This window comes from Astatotilapia calliptera, chromosome 8 (assembly GCF_964374335.1).
Source record: "Astatotilapia calliptera chromosome 8, fAstCal68.1, whole genome shotgun sequence".
Lineage (NCBI taxonomy): Eukaryota > Metazoa > Chordata > Actinopteri > Cichliformes > Cichlidae > Astatotilapia > Astatotilapia calliptera.
Window position 1 is genome coordinate 5,507,581 of NC_137429.1, and position 20,978 is coordinate 5,528,558.

The 20,978-nt window shown below is 38.8% G+C and overlaps 1 protein-coding gene across 1 annotated transcript in view; it reads left to right on the forward strand.

Moving 5' to 3' along the window:
• Positions 1-15,192, forward strand: part of ormdl3 (ORMDL sphingolipid biosynthesis regulator 3) — a 46,622-nt gene extending 31,430 nt beyond the window's left edge. The window contains exon 4 of the mRNA XM_080305381.1: positions 14,574-15,192. Coding sequence (XP_080161507.1) covers positions 14,574-14,595 — 22 coding nt within the window. The 3' untranslated portion in view covers positions 14,596-15,192. The remainder of the gene's footprint in view (positions 1-14,573) is intronic.
• The last annotated feature ends 5,786 nt before the right edge of the window (positions 15,193-20,978 follow it).

The following is a 20,978-nucleotide window of genomic DNA, read 5'->3' on the forward strand; positions in this document are numbered from 1 at the left end:
AATGATTCAGTGACTTAATGATCTTCAAATTTAAAGAAACAGGTTTACATTTTTGGATATTGGTAGAAACAATAAAAACCAGAAAAAAAAGCTTAAAGGACGCCTCATTGTTGTTAATAAACATTTTAAGCGTGTGTGTGTGTGTGTGTGTGTGTGTGTGTGTGTGTGTGTGTGTGTGTGTGTGTGTGTGTGTGTGTAACCAATGTCCTGCTGGAAAAATGGTGCTTTTTGAAAAGGTGGTGCATAGTGGATTAAAATCTGTGTTCATAATTCCATCAATTTTCAAATCACAATTTATTTCTATAGCACATAATACAACAAAGTTGACCAACGTGCTTCAGTTGGTCAGAGCAATAGCACAAGACAGTTAGAATAAAACAGTTAAAAGGAGGGCAATGAACAATATGGGTAAACAGCATAACTAGCCACGAAGTTATCAACTAGTTTGATTCAAAAGCCGGTCAAGAGCCGGATCACCTCTGGACTTCAGACGTGATCAGGAGCATCTGATTGGAAGATCTTAGTGCTCTATTAGGATTATACAAATAGAGGAGTTCAGATAGATAGCTGGGAGCCAAATTGTTTCAAATTTTAAAGGTAAGGAAGAGAATTTTGAAATTGATAACGATATTCGACAGGGAGCCAATGTAGGTTGGTTAAAACTGGTGTGATGTGATCATAATTTCTAGTACCAGTTAAGAGACACACAGCTGCGTTTTGAACTAACCCGAGCTGGTGAAGAGAAGAATATGGGAGGCCCAAGTCAACAGTTAGGGTTTTTAATAATCTTCTAAGTAATGCTGTGATGCATTCAGTAAAAGTTGGATACAGGGACCAATAGTGGGCAAAGCTTCCTTAAGAAGAAGAGAGGGAAGGGAATTTTGACAAGATCTCGAACAACGCTGGCTGAAATACAGCCTTAAACCATAATAGAGCCTCTACTGCGTTTTCGATTGCTGTAGAAACTCACTGAGCCACACATTTCACATTTGGGTCATCCACTGATTTTCAGTTCATTTCATGTACACTTTGGCAAACCTCAGCCTTTTCTCCCCATTTCCCATCCACGAGAATGGCTTCTTAACAGCCACCTTTCCACTGAGATCATTTCTAATGAGGCTTCAGTGAACAGTAGATGGATCAGCTGAAGGGTGAGACGCATCTCTCAGGTCCTGTGTCGGGTTTTGGCTGTCTTGAGCCGCCCTTTGCTGGATTTTTTTTCCTATTTCTTAAACGCATTACTTTCAGATGCTATTCATCTGCTGCTACTAACAAAGCACCTAAAGAAACACTGGTCTGTTGCTAAGTTGTCTTTTATGTGTAGACACAACACTGGCTCATCTCTTGAGCTAGGTCTCTTTTATGTTTGAATGATTCATAAGTCAGTGTTAAGTGGCTTAACGAACAAACACAAAAACGCTCCTCTGAAAATGATCTGGTACAAGGACCATAAAAGACGTAATGCCTGAGGAAAAAACTGAAAGACCTCCAGAAAACCTGGAGAAGTGTTGCTCAAGACCACTTAAAAAATGCAAGAACGTCTGGCTCCTTGGAAACAAAATATAAAGAAATCAGGAGTGGCTCAAGACTTTCCACACCTCCTGTATATAATTTGGAGTTAAAGCTCTGTTCCACTAAGGTACAGCCTCAAAATAGATAACATTTTAAAAAAACAAAACAAAAAACACCTGAACTGTTTGTATTCTTGTTATTACAAGTTTTGTATCTGATTGGGGAAGATTATCATCTATACAGGAAATTAAATCTGCCACTGTGATGAATTGCAGCACAGAGATATCACCGAAAATGATCCAACAATTTACTCTTAGATAATATACTACATTAGAACAGCAAACATAATGAGAACATGAAACCAAAACATGCTAATCCCCTCTCAGAGAACGATGCGTTTCAACAATTTTTGCACGAATAGGAAGAGCCTCTAATAATCAAACCCCAGAGCTTACATCAAGGTCATAAGAAAAGAATTTTTCCACAAGAAAATTTTAAAAAAAGTCTGGGAGAAAGCCAGCTGTGTCTTCAGATGGATTCAGAGTGAAGCTCTTTGAAGGGGTTTGCATTTTTAAAGATGTTCTCAATCACAAGGCTTCTGAACCCATCACAAGGTTTTAGTTTGCAGCTGTATAAAATATTATCCCAGAAGAGTTAGCCAGCTGAGTTTCACAAGAAAATTTCCTCTCAAGTTAAAGAGGGAGAGGGCAGGACAGTGCAGAGCAGTATATGAAAATATACACACACACACCAGTTGATGGCAGGCTCCTCCTCTTTTAAGGAGATTGCATTTCTCATTCCCTTTTCTGTCGCTGTCCTCATGTGTCTCTGCCTGGCCTTTTCCTCCAGCTGCTGCTTTGATATTAGCTTCATGAAATCTGTGTGAACACCACAAACGCAGCTAATCTGCCCCGCTGCAAGGCCTCATTCAGATGGTCGCTCAGTCTCTTCTCATCTTCTCGAGTTTTCTCAGTCTTTAATCCTCCCACCGTCAACACAATACAAGGGCTGTCAGTTGTCGCTCTTTTATTTCTTCTCTCCCTTTTTTTTTAATAACATAAAGCAAGTTGGATAAAAGGATCGAGTGTTTTCCATCACTGTATGCAGACTCCTGACTGTGCGGCTTTGCTAAGGTTTCCTCCAGGTGTCCTGGGAGTGAGGTTCATTGATTAGTCCTCTACTCATCCATTTTTGTTACAGTCAGATGAGGCATTATATTATAAGGAATCAATACAATGAGTGTGTCATGGAAAAGAAATGCAAAATTGAGCAGCAACAAATGAGTGATGATAAAAACGTCATTTTAACTACAGCAATTACTCTGCTTAGCCTGAGGACACTGGTTCTCTAATGGTTAATACTCTTCTTTCTATTAATTTTAATGCCAGCCTTTTCTTGTATATTACATAGTTGTATACATTTTTCATTTTGACATTAATAATTAGATGGGCTGGGGAAATTGGTGAATATTTTGAACATTGAATGTCTGAATGGATTTTCCGTTTCTTTTTAGACAACTCGGTCATGGAAAAGCTTTTAAAGTTCTTGATTGGCTTCAACCAGCATTTAATTTTGTATGTTAATTTTTAAAATAAGCTTTTGTTTTAGAAAAAATAAAGGTAATATTGTCTTAGGACACCTATATTTCTGTACTGCTATCTGACATGTTGGTACAGTTAAACATTTTACACCGATTGATCACCCAAATATTTATTAATAGTATTTTTGCACTTTAACTGATGCAGATGTGTCAAATCATGTATTTCACTACTTAAACTCGCCATTTTGAATACATGAATGATTTAAATGATTTGAGATGGCACTATCAGTAGTCACACACTATCAAAGTAGCTACATACCTAGTAGGTGAATGGTTAGTTATCCTGGTTTGCATTGCATTCTTCACAGTTGCAGTACTGCTTAGTGAGTAGTAGCAACTGTGGCAACCTGTTAGCGATCATAGCAATAAACAAAGAATATGCATTTTTCTCTAGTGACCACTGGTTATCAGGGGATCACTGACTGGGGCTCTATCAACTATACAACAGCTTTGAGCACCCAATGGCGTCTTGTGCATTGCTACTCATATTTTCCCCTAGAGACTGATGTTTCTCAGGTGGTCACCAACCAGTCTGAAGGCTTATGTGGCTGGGATTTTAGTCTTCTTAATTAGAAAAAATTACTAACACAATAAGTACTGATGAATTATGCACAAACAAAAAAACAGAGTGAAAATGTAATTGTTGGCCAGTAAAGTGTCCAGTTTTTTTTTTCTATAAAAATTTCTTGGTATTTCAGTAAATAGAAAAATTCAATGTAGATTTATTTTGGAGGTTTGTGTGACTGAGTCAAGCATGTTGTCTTTAACTATATTACATGTCTTGATTACTTTAATCTTAATTCAAGCAAATCATGTTTGGAGCCACGGTATTGATTTAGTAGTAAACATAATAAATCTGGTATTAGCGCATCCTTTTTTCCAGTGTTTAGATAAGAAACTCCTGCCTGATCAATATTTTTCTCAGCTGTGCCAAAATTGAAAACTGATGTCTTTGATTGGTTTCTTTCAATTTTGAGCACTAGATTGGACAATGAATAGGATGCCTCAGACCTTATTTGGTTATTGAGCCCAGGTTTGGAGTCTATTTTCCCCTGCTGAAGTAGACACAATGAAGTGAAACCCAGGCAGGCTTTATTTAATACAGTGGAGCAGATGGAGCATGTACTGTAGGAGGTTTTTTGGACTACGGATGATTGGTCTTCTTAATGCATACAATTGATTGCCCCTCATGAACACAAGGCAATAGATCACATATTTTTATTGATTTTATAAATCTAATTATATTTATGAGGAGTATCTCCAGATTTTCTATTTGCTTCTTAGACAATGACTTAGTTGAAATTAAAGCTCTCTGAGACTCTGTGACTCTACACACACTTAAGTCAAAGGCTTGAAAAGACCATTTGTTGCTTGGGAACCCACCTGACAGACAGTACATACAAATGTTGCCCAAGATTCAAAGATTTCTCATTAAAACGAATTGCATGCTCAGTGATCAGAGCCAATACTTCCAGAAAAGACCTCATCAGTCAAGAGAGATGAGTTATTTTCCTTCTAATATACTCAGTGAGTCTGTATGCTGTACTGCAACAAGTCCAGCAAAATGATAGTACAGCACCTTGAAAGCTAGACGATCTATCAGGCCAATTCTTAACATCAGTGTTTTATTGAAGTAATTATAAAGATAAATATAATAAGAAAAAGGAACTAGATGATGCTGATGAATGCTAGAATGATTCAGTTATATAATACAACCATTCAGTAGTTACAGCACTCTTGTTTGAGGAGCTTGTAATGGTAAAAATGACATAAAGCACATCCGTTATAATCAATGGCTGAAGATCACTTTTCTCTCAGACTTCAGGCGTACTCGTGCTTCATGGAGTTTTTAAAAGTGGAATGAGAGGCAGCGCCTTCAGCCATCAGGCCACTCTCGCAGTTTGGATTCGGGGAAACAAACACCTCAACTTTTAAGATTAGATTTACTTTCTGCTAAAGTAGGTGTTAGAAACATGGGCAGTTTTTACATGTATTTAGTAATACAGTAAACAAAGTATAAAGAAATGTAAACATAAAGAGGTTTACAGGTAGGTCAGAGCAGGACGAGACATTCCTCGAGGTATTAACAGGTCAAACTGTAGTATAAACTGTTATAAATCAGATGTTACTTTTTATGTGCTCATTTTGACTGTAGTGTTACTGTCTGTTTAGACTTACTGATGGCCACAAATGGACAGTGTGTATAATATAAGTGAAATAGAATATGAAAGGCTTTAAAGTGTAAATAATTTACTCTTGGAATTGTGTTTATGTGATTGTCTCACCACCACCATTTGCTCATCAGTGAAATAGTGCGACACGATTAGTGTCACTTGTCACGTTTTCCTTCACACAGCATGTTTCATTTATCTGAATTATAAAAACAGTTGTGTTTATAGACTGTACAGTACTTTGCTAAAGTCTGAAAATGAGCGATATTTCTCCAGACCTTTTGAACGTTTTCAATAAGCCTCAGATTTGGTTGCAGACCTGATACATGATGCGTTTGGCTTTTCAATTGATGGGTGAGGTTGTTGGTTTGATATTTGGCTGCTCCAGTTTCCAGTCTGCATACCTAAGTATCCTTGGGCAAGAATGGGCAAGGCATTCACTGGAGCATGAATTTGTGTGAAGAAAGCACTCTACAAAAAATGGGAGAAATCGGTGTAGATAAGGCAAATATAAAGTGTTTTAAGTGCTCAAATAGAGTATAAAAGCATTATGTATCCACCAGTCCATTTGCCATTTAATTTCCACAGTAAATTAATTAGGAATCTGCTCACTGAGATCCTAAATAAAGACCCCAAAGTTGTTGTTGTGGGTTTTTTGTTTGTTTGTTTGTTTTTTAACATTTCCTTTGCAGCTAAAAGATTGATGCCCTGCTGGGTTTTTGAAACAATCCAGGTTTAAGGCACTACCATACTGGCTTCTCCTTTCAGGCCCAGAGTCTACAACTGTCTTTGGACGCCTCTAGAGATTGTGTATTAGTCAGGTGGATGTATGGCACTATTTTTGCTGACACAACGCTTTACATAAATGTTCAGCGAGCCCTGTGTCGTCATCATCAACAGCAGCACTGAAGTTGTTTCTAGACATCTTCATTCTGGTTGGATAAACACTGAGAAATAAAACTTGATAGATACCATTTAATGGGGATTTGGTATACAGTATGTTGGGATGTGAATTTAAAAAAAATGTGGCTCATTTTTTTTTGCTCTTGCACTGTCTGATGCAGCACTACAGTTCTGTATGTTGCTTTTTATGCTAGCAATCTAATGAAAAGCTCATTTACACTTATATCTCAGCAAAATACTTATAATTAGCTGATTTACCATTCAGATGCAGCTAGTGTCAATTACTCAGGACTTAACCCTCTGTAGCAACTCGTCAGTTACTAAGATAAAAGACGTAATCGATTATTCATGTGTTAATTAGGTGTAGCTACACCTTTTAGTTTTGATGCTCTCTAGCTCTTGGCTGACACCTGATCATGCACCCACCTGTCTCATTAAAACATATCAAACACTGCCTGAAATGTGTCCTCGTGTGCTCTGTATTATCTGGCACCTGATACTGAAGCAGAGTTGACCTTTTCCTGCTGCCATATGCTGCACTGTGATGTGACGCCAAGCTCTCCTACATGTCCAAGGTTCCCACTACACCGAAGGACACAGAATGAAGAACATGTATAAATTACAGCAAATTTTTAAAGAAGACAGAATACCAGTGGCACGATAATACAATTGTCTGGTAAATTTTAAAACCTAGTTTATATAAGTACAGCTGTGAAAGAGGGTTTCTACCAGACTCTGTCATGGCTGTAGGATACAAACGCAGGACTCAAACATGGGAAGTTAACTGAAAACGGAAGCTTTATTACTGGACATAATTCTGCATTTATACAGAAAACAAAGAACTAGAAATAAAAAGTAAGCAACTAGGAAACTAAGGAACTAAGCTGGGAAACGGAGGACTAGGATACTACTAAGAGTTCGGAAGAAACACATAGCAAAGAGGGTGTACGACGAGACAATTGACAGAGGAAAACACAGGGCTTAAATACACAAGGAGTAACGAGGGAATGGGAAACACAGCTGGAACTAATCTGACATAACAAGACTGGGAGGAAGCAAAACTGAATCCACTGAACACAGGACAAGGAACTATCAAAATAAAACGGGAAACAGGAGACAGGTATGGAGACGTGGACTTGACAAGGAGACACGACAGACTGGGGGGAGACAGGAGATGAACGAACACAGAGACAAGGCTGACTCGACAAGAAAGGACGAGCACAGGATGACCCAGAGAACACACGGAGACAGAGATTGAAACAGGCCGAAATAAACACGAAGAGAGAACGAAGATCACTGAGAACTAAAGAAAAACAAAACCATGAACAACAATAATTAAAAGATATAATTCCAGGGTCTGAAACACAAATACTGGGTCACAAACGCAGTACCATGACAGACTCTTTGCAGTCCTGTAAAAAACTAACTATACCACATGTTTCAGGAGCTTGTAAAACCACCTTTATCAGCAATAACTTGAAATAACGGTTTTCTGTATGACTTTAACAGTTTCACACATCACTGAGGAGGAATTTTAGCAAACTCTTCCTTAAAAACATTGCTTGAGTTTATTGAGGTTTGCAGGATTTTGTTTTGCAGAGCTCTCGTAATGTCCTACCACAGCATTTCAAGAGGTCTAAACTTTGTCTGTACTTTTGCAACACCTTAATTCTTTTCTTTTTATTATTATATTTTAATTATATTTAATTCCTATGGGAGGAGCACTTAGTTTTACATAAAGGAAGGAAAAATTCTTTTTTGCTCGACTGTATATCTAATAAAAAAGGCTTTAGCATAAAATGACATCTTTTATCTTATTAAGACTCATGTATGTTTAAAAACAAAGCAGCACATGACAAAATAAAAGCTTCAGCTATAAGCGTCACTTAACATTATTAAATTATAATGATATTAATTAACCTGAGGTAATAGGGAACCAAAATTCCCTTCACTGTCGTTATTTGTTGTTATACTCAGAAGACAGATTTCTCTGTCCAAGTCGTTAGAGCCTTCACTGCAGATCCTTCACAGCAAAGGAAACAAAGGTGGGAAGAAGCAATTAGGCGGCCACTGCTTAGCATCTGTCCCAACATATTCCCCCCTCAGGGCTGCAGAGAATGAAACAGAGGTGACAATGAATTCAAATTAGATATAGAACAAGCAAATTAAACAAAACTAAAACAGCAGTTATCTACTTTCTTGTCCTCTTTGTGATTACTCTTTTTTTTTTTTTTTTTATCACGGTGTGGGACCTGAAACACAGAGGCATACTGTGTGATGCTCATTAGTCTGTGACTCAAAGATAATCAATAACAACCCCCTAAAATAAAGCAAAAAGCACAGATTTTAGTGAGGAAGCAGCTTTTGTACATTATTGCTGTTACATTAAACTATGTTTCCACTTTATTACATTGTGGAATAAATTTTTGATAGCTGGTGATAACAACATTATACTCGCAGAGCAATTTTTATGTGGAGTCATATCGATTTTGCAAGAAAGAAGCAGGATGAGGCTCTCCTGTTTGGGTTTTAAAGAGTGGCTCAGTTGACTTTTTACTTATTCCTTACTTATCTGCAGTGTTGGGAAGGTTACTTTTAAAATGTATTCCATTACAGATTACAGAATACATGCCCCAAAATGAATTCTGTAACGTATTCCGTTACGTTACTCGATGAGAGTAACGTATTCTGAATACTTTGGATTACTTAATATATTATCATGCTGTTTACAACTACGTGAATGTACTATTGCTGTGATTTATTACTGTTACTCACCGCGGCTCTGAACCGTAGTAAAGGGACCTCTGACTAATACGGCGGGGTCCCTGTCGGCTCGTAGCCGAAAAATAGCTTTACTTTGTTGTCTGGGTCAAGTTTGCTAGCGAGAGACAGAGAGAGGCGTTGAAAGACTGCTCCAACGGAACTTATTGTTTCGGAGGAAAACACGAACACGGTGTACAGTCGAGTCTTAATAGCTTATTACAACTGGGCTCGTCAGGCACTCTTCTTGGCTGCAGTGATTATTATTATATTTACATGCTTCCAGCTCCCGTTTCTGCTCGATGACAACTCGTACTTTTCCTTTTTCTCCCTCCCTCGCTCACAGACACATAACGGGTATGGCAGTCCATTCTCCCTGCAGCACGGACTACACTGCCCATGATGCTACATTCTTTAGAGCTATACCTGTAGCATTCTGCCTATTAGCTTAGCACAACAACAAAAAGGCGCTCTCTCACCCAGGAAACACACAGTCGCAGAGAGAGCGTTACCCTGTAACCATGGCAACCGTAACGCTGCCGCCTGCAACAACAGAACGTAGCTGTCAAACAAAACCCAAACAGTCCTGACCCGCGACAATATGAAACAGGAAAGTACCGCCGTGTAATCCATTTATTCCAACAAAGTAACTGTATTCTAAATACCACCTTTTTAAACGGTAACTGTAACGGAATACAGTTACTCATATTTTGTATTTTAAATACGTAACGGCGGTACATGTATTCCGTTACTCCCCAACACTGCTTATCTGTTATATATATGGATCTTATTTTTGTTTATTTCCAGTTTTCTAACTCTGATAACTGGTTAGGTCACCAGTAACAGTTGCTATCAAGCCTTTGTTAACTGACAATTAGTCTTTTACAGCATTGTGGAGGAATTTTGATCCACTCTTCTTTGCAGAATTATTTTTATTCTGCCACATTGAAGCATGAACCATGTTTTTAAGGTCATGCCACAGCAATCAATCGGATCCGTTCAGGACTTACTAAGCCACTCTAGTCTACTCAAGTCTTCATATTGTTTTTCTTAAGCCATGCAGAGGTGGAGTTGGTGTGTTTGGAGTATTTTGGATCATTGTCCTGCTGCAGAATCCAAAAATCAACTATATTGGCTTCCCAATATAGAATTGAATTCAAAATCCTGCTCCTCACAAGCAATCAGAGATGGGCAGACGCGTTACTGTAATCCGATTAGTTTTTTCAAGTAACGAGTAAAGTAAGGGATTACTATTGCAAAAAAGGTAATTAGATTACTCTTACTTTCCCGTAAGCACGCTGCGTTACTGCATTACTAAAACCGTGATTTTTTGCGAGAGTGTCTCATGACAATGACGTAAGCGAGTGCGACGTTTGTGACAACAGCTGTGTGCAGATCAACAATGGATAATATATCGAGTGCAGGAGAGAGTATGAGCGTGCAGCGTTTAAAGCGTGGAAGTACTGACCTTACTTTGAGTTTGATTCCATAAAAAGTGACAAAAACATTAGCGTCCGTTGTGCGTGGGAAGAAAACTTCTTTTTACAGCGAAAAAAAACCCCTAAACTTCCAAGCAAGCACCGAGTGCGCTACGGCGTAATGGGAAACTCACAGAGAAACTCGCGGATTCTTCCACTGACCGCTGCGGCACACCTGCACCAGGGTAAACCTCCGCCTACCCCACTCCTGCTTTACAGGTGAAAATAGAGCAACAGGACCGCTAGTCTTTGATGTTATTTATTTTCTGCTGTGTTTTACTTGCATCTATTTGAAAGAGTGAGTGTAAACACACAAAAAAAATAAAATAATTATGTGCTGGAATGTGCAGAAAATAGGTTCAAATGTTAAACAAATTTCTTCCAGTCAGTGAATGTTGCATATAATTAAATTATTGTATTGTATTGTATTGTATTGTATCTTTATTTGTTTCAGACATATAAAACAAAAAACAATATATACACACTACATATATTTTCAACTTGATGCATAAAGTTAAAATATTAAAACTAATAAAACAAGTTTTAAAAAGAGACTTTTCCATTTGATTACATTTTGTATGATGGATTGTGCAGAAAAAGTAGAACTGGGTTGAAAGATCTATCGCTTTATCACCTATTCAGGTTGTAAATTGTGTTTTTAAAAAGTAACTAAGTAATTAATTACTTTTGAAAATAAGTAATCAGTAAAGTAATGGGATTACTTTTGGGGGGGAAGTAATCAGTAATTAGTTACTGATTACTTTTTTCAAGTAACTTGACCAACACTGCATACGAGGTCTTAAATAATCCGGCCTCATCTTATCTTAATGACCTTATAGTACCATATCACCAAATTAGAGCAATTCGCTCTCACACTGCAGGCTGACTTGCCTGCCTTCAGTTTTCAGGCCCCTCTTCTGTTGAACCAGCTTCCAGTTTGGATTCAGGAGACAGACACTATGTCTACTTTTAGGCTTCAAACTTTTCTTTTTGCTAAAGCATATAGTTAGGGCTGGATCGGGTGACTCTGAATCCTTCCTTAGTTATGCTGCAATAGGTGTAGGCTGCTGGGGGATTCCCATGATACACTGAGTATTTCTTCTTCAGTCACCTTTCTAACTCATGTGTTAATAGACCTCTCTGCATTGAATCATACTTGTTATTAATCTCTGGCTCTCTTCTACAGCATTTCTTCATGTTTTCCTTCTCTCACCCCAACCGGTCGCAGCAGATGGCCCCGCCCCTCCCTGAGCCTGGTTCTGCTGGAGGTTTCTTCCTGTTAAAAGGGAGTTTTTCCTTCCCACTGTCGCTAAAGTGCTTGCTCATTGGGGTCATATGATTGTTTTTGTTAAATGCAGAATTCATGGTTTCATTTACTACATCAATGTGTTAGTTTTATGCCAGATGTAACGGGATTCAAATCTTCCAACAAGTTCAGCTTCTGTCTCGTCAGTACAGAGGTTATCAATATGGGGGTTTTTTGGCAAATGTGAGACAAACCTTCGTTCTTTTTGGTCATCAGTGGTTTTCTCCTTGGAACAAAGATGGATGCCATTTTTGCCAAGTTTCTTTCTTATTGTTGAATCATGAGCTCTGACCTTAATTGAGACATGGGAAGCTTCACCAATGTCCCAGGTTTTCTCTGTTTGTGTGTAATGGCTCTTACCGTGGTTCACTGGAGTCCCAAATCCTTAAAAATGGCTGTGTAACCCTTTCCAGGCTGATTGAGTTAAGTGACTTTAGTTTTCAGGTGTTTCTTCAGATCGTGGCATGATGTGCTGCTTTTAGAGATCTTTTAGCCTGCTTTACTTTGTCAGACAGGTTCCATTTAAGTGATTTCTTAATTCAACATGTCTGCCAGTAATCAGGCCTGAATGTATTTAGTGAAACTGAACTCAGCTTTCCAAAAAAAAATGCAGCTATTCAGTTAATTTATGACTTAAACCCTCGCTTAATCAATGAAATCATAATTTAAAAACTGCATTGTGTATTTACTCATGTTATCTTCGTCTAATATTAAAATGTGTTTGATGATCTGAAGCATATAGGTGTGATAAATATGCAAAACACTAGGAAATCAGGAAGGGCGCAAATATTTTTCACATCACTTGCCTGTGTAATCAGATGCTTTTGCATACCTGTGATTTGAGGCAGATCTCTGGCTATATTTATTAATAGTGAACAGACCCGGAGCAAAGACATGACCTGTATACCTCCCATTCCACCCCTTTTCATTACTGCCTGATGAGGGTTGGAACATCCCTTAAGGGCTTAGGCAGTGCACTAATAGTGGCTGTCTGGAGACTGAGAGGTCTTGTGCAGAGTGCAGTCACCCATGATATACTGAGCTCTAACCACTCATTCATTCAGCTAGAATGAGTCGACCCCCCACTAGCAGCAGCACCTCTTGTAAACACAAGTGGTCGTAATGCAAAAAATACTAAACTTTTATAATCATTTAGCACAAGAAATTGCACACTGGAGACATTTCAGAGCAATCAGAAACAGCAGGTGTTTAAGAGGCGTTCTTTTTCTGGGAAAAACCACAACTCAGCCGATGAGTTGTGCACGCTATTGAAGCTAGTACATATTACATAAAGATGTATCACATGGAGGGTTACAAAAGCATTAAAAATGCAAAAGAAGATGTGACAGCGCCACTGCTCCTCAGTAGTCATGGCTGCAGATAATGCTCTTGCTCCAACTCAGCCTGTCATTACTGCGTCTGTTTGTGGCATTATCAAGTTGATAAAATCTGTCCACGGATGTTTAGGCAGACATGATCTTCTGGCATTGTTTCTACACATTCACATCCACAAACACATGTACAGACAAATGCTGAAAACAGCGCAGGCCACTCGGTCGCAGCCAGTAATTTTGTTATCGCAGGCTGTGCATGTCTGCTCAGGTGTTTGCAGTCATTCTGGCTGAAAAGACCACTGCTGGCATTGTCAGGGTTCAGTATTGCTTTTGATTCCTGCATTCTTGTTTATTCTTGTGAGATCTGAATTCTTGTTTTAATTCAGTTCTTCTTGTATTTTTGTGTTTGTTTGGGGGGTTTTTGGCTCCTGTTTGGATTTCATTGCTATTGGATGGTTCACACTGCAGGTAATGTGGTGCTGAATCCGATACATATCTGATGTTTTAGAAAGCGACTGCTGTTTGAATGGTCACGTCACATTAAATCAGTCTTTTACGTCACTGACACAAGACAGACGCTAATTATCAGTGCAGGAGAAGCGTCCTAGAAGACATCGTGAAATCTTCCTGGCCATCCAGTGAAGATGTTAGTGAAACTGTTGGGAAGACAACATTGGAGAAACGCAAACATTTTATTTGTACTGTATAATCTGCAGATTCCTACAGAAATCTGCAGCTATCCTTTGAAGCACCACTCCTCTCTAAAACAGCAATAAGGATCATTATTAGGCCATATGTAAATAACAAAATAACTTTATAACTTCAAGCAAAATTGGGAAACATAAAGTCCAAAACAGTCAAACAATACTGTTTGGTCTGGGTCTAAAACAGAGCGCGTTGTGTGTGTCTTCTTTTGCGCATTCATAAATAGTCACACTGCAATGTTCCACACAGTTGGGTGTGTGGAACATTTCAGTGTGACTATTTATGAACAATAACATCCTATATATACAAAATTCCTTACAATGAAAGACCCTCAAAGGCAATCACACAGTTTTCTGATCCGTTACTGACATGCAAAAGCTTCATTAGTGCAAACTGCTTTGAATTATTATAGAATACTTCTGGAAAGTAAATGTTTTATTTTATAATGTTATTACTGACGTGTCAAATGTAAATGTCAAAAGGAAAAAAGTTAACTCTGAGCGTGGGGAATGTGTCATGGTCATTGCGCATGGTCAGTGCGCCCCAGGGTGGCTGTGGCTACAATGTAGCTTGCCATCACCAGTGTGTGAATGGGTGGATGACTGGATATGTAAAGCGCTTTGGGGTCCTTAGGGACTAGTAAAGCGCTATATAAATACAGGCCATTTACCAGGCCATTTATGGTCCCTGTGCCTCACTAGCTGATCCTGTATCTCTCTCTCTCTCTCTCTCTCCCCCCCCCCCTGCCGGGGCGGTGCTCGTTTTGGGCTCCCGCCCCTGGCCCACACACCTGGTGCCTATCAGGATGATCGCAAGGCCGATTTAAGACGGCAGCGCTGTGTCACTCGTCGCTGGATCGTTGAGCTATCAGCGTCAGTCTCTCAACCATTAGTGAGTGGATTTGTGTGTCCCCATTGTGGGGAGTGAAGAGAGAGCCTTTGGAGTGCGTCTGATTCCCGTCTTTCCCCTCACAAACCCCGGACCCCCCCTCCCCTCCCTCCAGCACGTTGTAAATAGTATCACCTGGTGTCGTTGTGTGAATAAACTGATTGTTAACTCTGTAAGGATTCCCGGTCTGCGCCTGAGTCCATTAACTAAAATGTGACAGAATGAGAATAAGAGAATGAGAGTGGGTGATTTAAACTTAATTTTATGGCTCCTCTTGTCCACATTTTGAATTGTCTTTGAGCGCAAACATCCAGTATATTCATCACCGGGTACACCAGCTCCTGGCATGGAGCTTCACACATACACAGTTTCATGTGTATGTGTCAAAGAGGGACAAGTTGTAAAATGTTGTATAATTATCGCATGAAGAAGCAGTAGAGAAAAAAAACATGCAATTATGCAAATAACTATATTAATTCATTTATTATAAGACGACCCAACATTCATCAGCATTTCAATAAAGATGTTAATTTTTCATTTGGCTACGATTAAGCTGCATTTCTTTGCCAGCATGTTCTACGACAGTTTTTTACTGAGATCATACTGAGGTTTAACCTCTCCATACTGCTGGAAATGATTAATTTTTAATCATCTTAGTTACTTAGACATACAGTATATGTGACAGGCAGAGGTTGAGCTATAATAAGAAGTTACAGGCCAAAAACTTTATAGCCAAATAAAAACCTCTGGTGAAACCAGCAGTATGTGCTTAACCTTGGGGAGTTTTTTGTAACTTGGGTGCAATGGGGCATGCTCTAAACACAATATTGACATAATCAGACCATCGTTTACTTTTGGCACTCATTTTGCCAACTCATAAACTCAACTCATTGAGAGAATAGTTATTTGCTTTTGCAAAACGTCAGCAGATTTCAAAACTGATTATTAGAAGTTGAAGTAATTTCTGTGGGAAGAAAATAGCGGTAAATCCACTGACTACTAATCAGTGGTACATTTCTTGTGGCAATCCCTTCGGTAGCCACTGACAGCGTGGCTGTCGAAGTGGCATTAACTTTGGACCCATCTGCTTTTATGGTACAGTGTGGGTCCAACATTTTTTGTTAGCAAAAAGGTTAAGCTAAAGCGGGGTACCCAATCTCAGTCCACGAGGGCCGGTGTCCTGCAGGTTTTAAATCTCACCCTGGGTCAACACACCTGAATCACATGATTAGTTCATTACCAGGCCTCTGGAGAACTTCAAGACATGTTGAGAAGGTAATTTATCCATTTAAATCAGCTGTGATGGATCAAGGACACATCTAAAACCTGCAGGGACACCGGCCCTCGTGGATTGGGATTGGGGACCCCGGAGCTAAAGGTTCAACAGGTTTATTGAAACACAAGGTGAGTATTGCATGGATTAGTACTTACAGAGCGTTTTTCTACTCCGACTGCTTTCTCACTACAAGCCTCATCTACACACACTTGTTCACCAATTCATACATGCTTTTTTCTATGCCGGAGCACTTTTAACCCAACGTTCACACACTCAAACAGATGCACCCCAGTGTTCAGTATATTGGCTTTCAACATGCAAGTTGGAGGAGCCAGGGATTGAGCCATGGACCTCCCAATTAGTCTACCGCGCACTCTACAGGAGGTAGACCGGCTGTGGCTCATAATTACAGAGGTTCGTAAAAGTTTGCAATCTTCATTTTTTCCAGTCTTGAATACAATGAACTAAGGTCCCCAGAGGCTTCAAGGCTTAGATTAACCAGTTATTCTTTATTTTTGGAGCTGTGTTTCATCCAGTAGGTGAACAACAAATGGCACATACATGCTGGTGAGGCAGAACAAGGGAGGTTTAGCTATGTTTATATCTTTAGAAAAGGTAACAAGATACAAAACAGTCTGAGCAACTCTAATGAGACTGGTGAGCCGGAGTTAAATGCTGAGGATAAATGATAATGAGACACAGGTGTGCTAACCTGAGCCTGAAGAAGCCACGCCTATTTGGGGAGGAGCTGAACACAGATGACAAGTATTTAAAACTAAACAATGAGCTGAAAAAACCCAAATATCAGTACAAGGCTTAACTGTATACCTCCCATGTTGTAGCCTTGGAACAGTAAATAATGATTCAGCCACTACTGTGTAAATGTACAGACATTTCTCCACATGATAATGATAATGAATACAGAGCATGTATTAATTTGTATATTTTTATATCATATCTGTTCAACCTTTTAAATATTGCCTCACAACAAAAAAAAAAAAAATTCGTCGCTTCTCGTTTGTACCTTTTCTTATCATATTTATTCAGTCACACAACAAGCCCAGAGCAAAGAGAACAGTTGCCAGGTTCCCACAATGCAACGTGTTGCCCTTTGTTTGTTGACATGGCAAATAAATGGTGCAATTATTTCGTGATAGTTACTTTGCCTCTGTGAGAATGCAGCTGGCATTAGATTTACTGAGACTCTTTACTGTACCGTGTAATAACGATAGTGAGGAGCAGTTAGACAATGTTAGTGTTGGACATAAATGGAAGATTGTGTCTCCAGTTTTCTTTTTACAGCTGCTTTCTTCCTTGTAGCTTTCTCTCTCTCGCTCTCTAATGTTTTGCTGCTCATCTGGAGAGCATTAGCAAAATTGTCTGTAATGGCAGTGAAGCTGTTTAATTTTGTGATCATGCAAGGAGACAAAGTGTAGGAGATGTCACATAAGATTTTTAAGATGCTCAGATTAGCTGAGGCCCTTGGAAGGGGCCTAGATAAAGACAGTCTGTCCTGTGAAAGCAGATAGTATAGCATCCAAAAGAAAGTACTTATATAGACAGGCGGTTCAATCGAACAGACTGACCCACCTAAAAGTCCTCAAGGTCGAAAAAGAGTTAATACAAGAAAAAAAGTGGAAATAATTACATGATAGTGGAAAAGGGTATAGCTATTGAATAATAACATGAAAAATAAAGTTTTTAAAACATTTTTAGAGCCTTAAAGTTGTAGAAATCTTGTAAATCTTCCAAAAAAACAAAAGTCTTAATGATAAGATTGAATAATGAAAAGTGAATCAGCACAGCGCTTTGTTTGTTTCTCCATCCAATTTCAGCATTGGTGCTGAATAAAGGCAGCACTTTATTGGAAACAGATGTAAGCCAACATGCACTGCTCTCCGTTGTAATCCACAATTATCCTCTAAGCAAAGCCCAACTGATTAAGATTGCTTAAGACTGATACACGTAGCGATGTTTGGTCATTTCAAAATCCATCATTTTCTTTATCTGCTGATATTTTTTTCTTTCAGACACATGAAACTTAAACAGATTTCCCTGAAATTTGTTCAGTTATTTGTTTACTCATTTATGCCGACTGGTTGAAGGGTGTTTCTACTGTCTCTTTTTTATTGTTTTGTTGTTATAGATGCAGTTATGGCCCCATCTCCATGTAGCTAATAATCACCCATATAATAATATCAGTCTGTTAATAAATCATTCTGGCTCTACCTTCAACTCATTTACATTTAATGCATCATTTACACAAGTTAGACATAAGAAATCATCTAAAAAAAACTTGAATTTGCTGGACACTATAATCAGATTCAACTACACATTAACACAAATATCTAATCAGCCAGCAACTCAGTGCATTTAGGCGTGCAGACATGTCAAGAGGACCTGCTGAAGGTCAACCTGAGCAGCAAAATGGGGACAAAAGTTAATGAAAATGGCCTGGCATTTCATTTCTGATCTACTGACATTTTCCCTCATGCAAATATGTCTGTTTTTCTTTTTATTATTATTAAATTAAATGGTAAATGGTAAATGGCCTGTATTTACATAGCGCTTTACTAGTCCCTAAGGACCCCAAAGCGCTTTACATATCCAGTCATCCACCCATTCACACACACATTCACACACTGGTGATGGCAAGCTACATTGTAGCCACAGCCACCCTGGGGCGCACTGACAGAGGCGATTATAAAATTAAATAATTGAAGATATGCTCTTTTAAAGATGATTTTACAATATTTAATGTTAAATATTTTCAATAGAATCAATATTTTTTGGTATTTAATCTCTTGTTTTCAGGAATCTAAGGAATTAACCAAGTGACCTTTACATGCAGAATTTCAGAGTCAGTAGGTGGACATAAATGATGCACTACATGAGTATAGATCAGCAGTCTAATCAATGCACACATGAGCACACTAAGTGACTGGATTTCATTAATTTTCATGTGATATTCATAAGAAACAAACAAATTAAATTTAAAAAACTATGTCTACAAACTATAAGGGAACAGAAAGGATACATGCTCCTGGTGTCATGAGTAGATACAGTTTACATGTAATATAAAATAAGCAGTTAATGTTATAACTGTGATATAATCCTTCCATATCGCATAGAAGATGCGACTTTTGTTTCTACCTCAGTAAGCTGTTATAGATAAAATCTTTTTGATGTTTATTTTATTTTTTTTTTCTTCACAAGATGTTAATTCATGTAAATGAGTCACTAAGCCATGTCTCAGTGGTTTACTTCTCCTTTACTTATTCCCTTTTTTATTTCTTTTTTAGGAAAGACCTAGGTACACTGTGTTCCCAGCAATATTCACCCATCCGGACCATTGAGCTCAAGAGTTCCAGTCACTTCCATAATCACAGGTTATGTATAAAACTCAGCACTGGGCATGGAGACTGCTTCTACAGACATGAATGCGTCTCTCTCTGGAGCTCGGTGAACTCCAGCAAGGTATTGTGATAGGACGCCACCTATGCAACAAGTTCAGTCGTGAAATTACTACCAACTGTTCCACAGTCAATAGTTAGTGGTATTATAACAAAGTGGAAGTAATTGGGAATGATAGCAACTCAGTCATGAAATAGTAGCCCACATTAAAATTATGTATAATGTCCAACTTCCTCCAGTGCCAGTCACCACAGACCTTAGAACTTCATGTGGACTGCAAAGTGTCAAAGGTGCGTAAAGCACACCATGGCTGGACTTTAGAGCAGACTTCTCTGTCTGGAAATGGGCCAACATTCCCAGAAATTCTCCCAGATCATCTGTTAGATTTCACTATACAGGATCCAGCTTACAGTATATGCACACTCTGAGAATATGGACTTATCAGCTGTGATAACACTAAAGTTGGGTAACTTTAAGACTGTTGGCATTTCTCTTTGAGCACATTTGAGGACCATGATGAGCTAAAAATAGAAGCAGCACCGAAAGTGCTCCAGAGCTGTGCAAGAACATAGCAATGAGCGGTGCACTGGCTAATTTAATAATAGTTATGGCTTTTGGCCCAGAAATTTACAGCTTACCTTTTTTGTTTGTTTTTTTAAAAATAGGTTTAGATACCAGGGGTGGAGAGCTTTTAGATCTTTCATAGTGGATTGATGGACTCTATCAGTGTAAAACTGGAACTGAGCTTTCGTCTGTTCCTGTAATTTGGCCACATTTTTTGCCTTCAGTTGACAATAATATAGATGGATGTTTAATATTTAATAAGTAGAAGGGGGAATTATAGCCACTGGCCCCTGGAGCCAGACCTCCTTCCTGTACTTTTGCTGATTTGGCAGGATGTACTCAGCCACTTAGCCTCTCAATTACCACTAAACACTAAACAGCTACTGAGATCCTTCCCCCCCCCCCCAAAAGGACACGCACCAGCACAGTGGTGAAGTTCACATACATTACTTACATGCCACTGGTACAAAATGGACAGATGGGAATAAAGACGCTTGTAGTTTCTTGAGCTTACACCAGATGTTTGCTCTTAAGTGACATAAATCCAAATCGGCCTTTTATGGTGAGAACAGTTAATGGGCCGATGGTCACCAATGCAAAGTACATGGGAGTTGTTGCCACTTAAAGCCTGGACACATATGAAGATGCTTTGCTGAATTATAGGAAAATAAGATGAGAGAATCTTTGCAATGACCTCGTCGTTTTCCAGAGCCGGACATCATGTAAGGTGACATTTATAGCAGACATTATAGCACCTCCATGATACGACCTCAGGAGCCACAAGTGTTCAGGCTTAGAAAGGAAAAAAAATGATTGTGGGTGATTTCACATTCATCAGACTCTGCAGGTGTGTGCTGCATTTTTAAAAATGTTAGTTTTTAAAGTCCATTTTGTTGCTGAAGAGTGACAGCTTAAGAATACAATGCAGGCACCATATAATGCCTTATATCAATTAGCTTTCTTTGTGTCCCATTTTAACGTACTTTGGTCTCTGATTGTACTCATTCACCACAGCATGGTTCACAGGTCGCATGTAGAGCGGTCTGCCATAAAAGACTGACAGACAA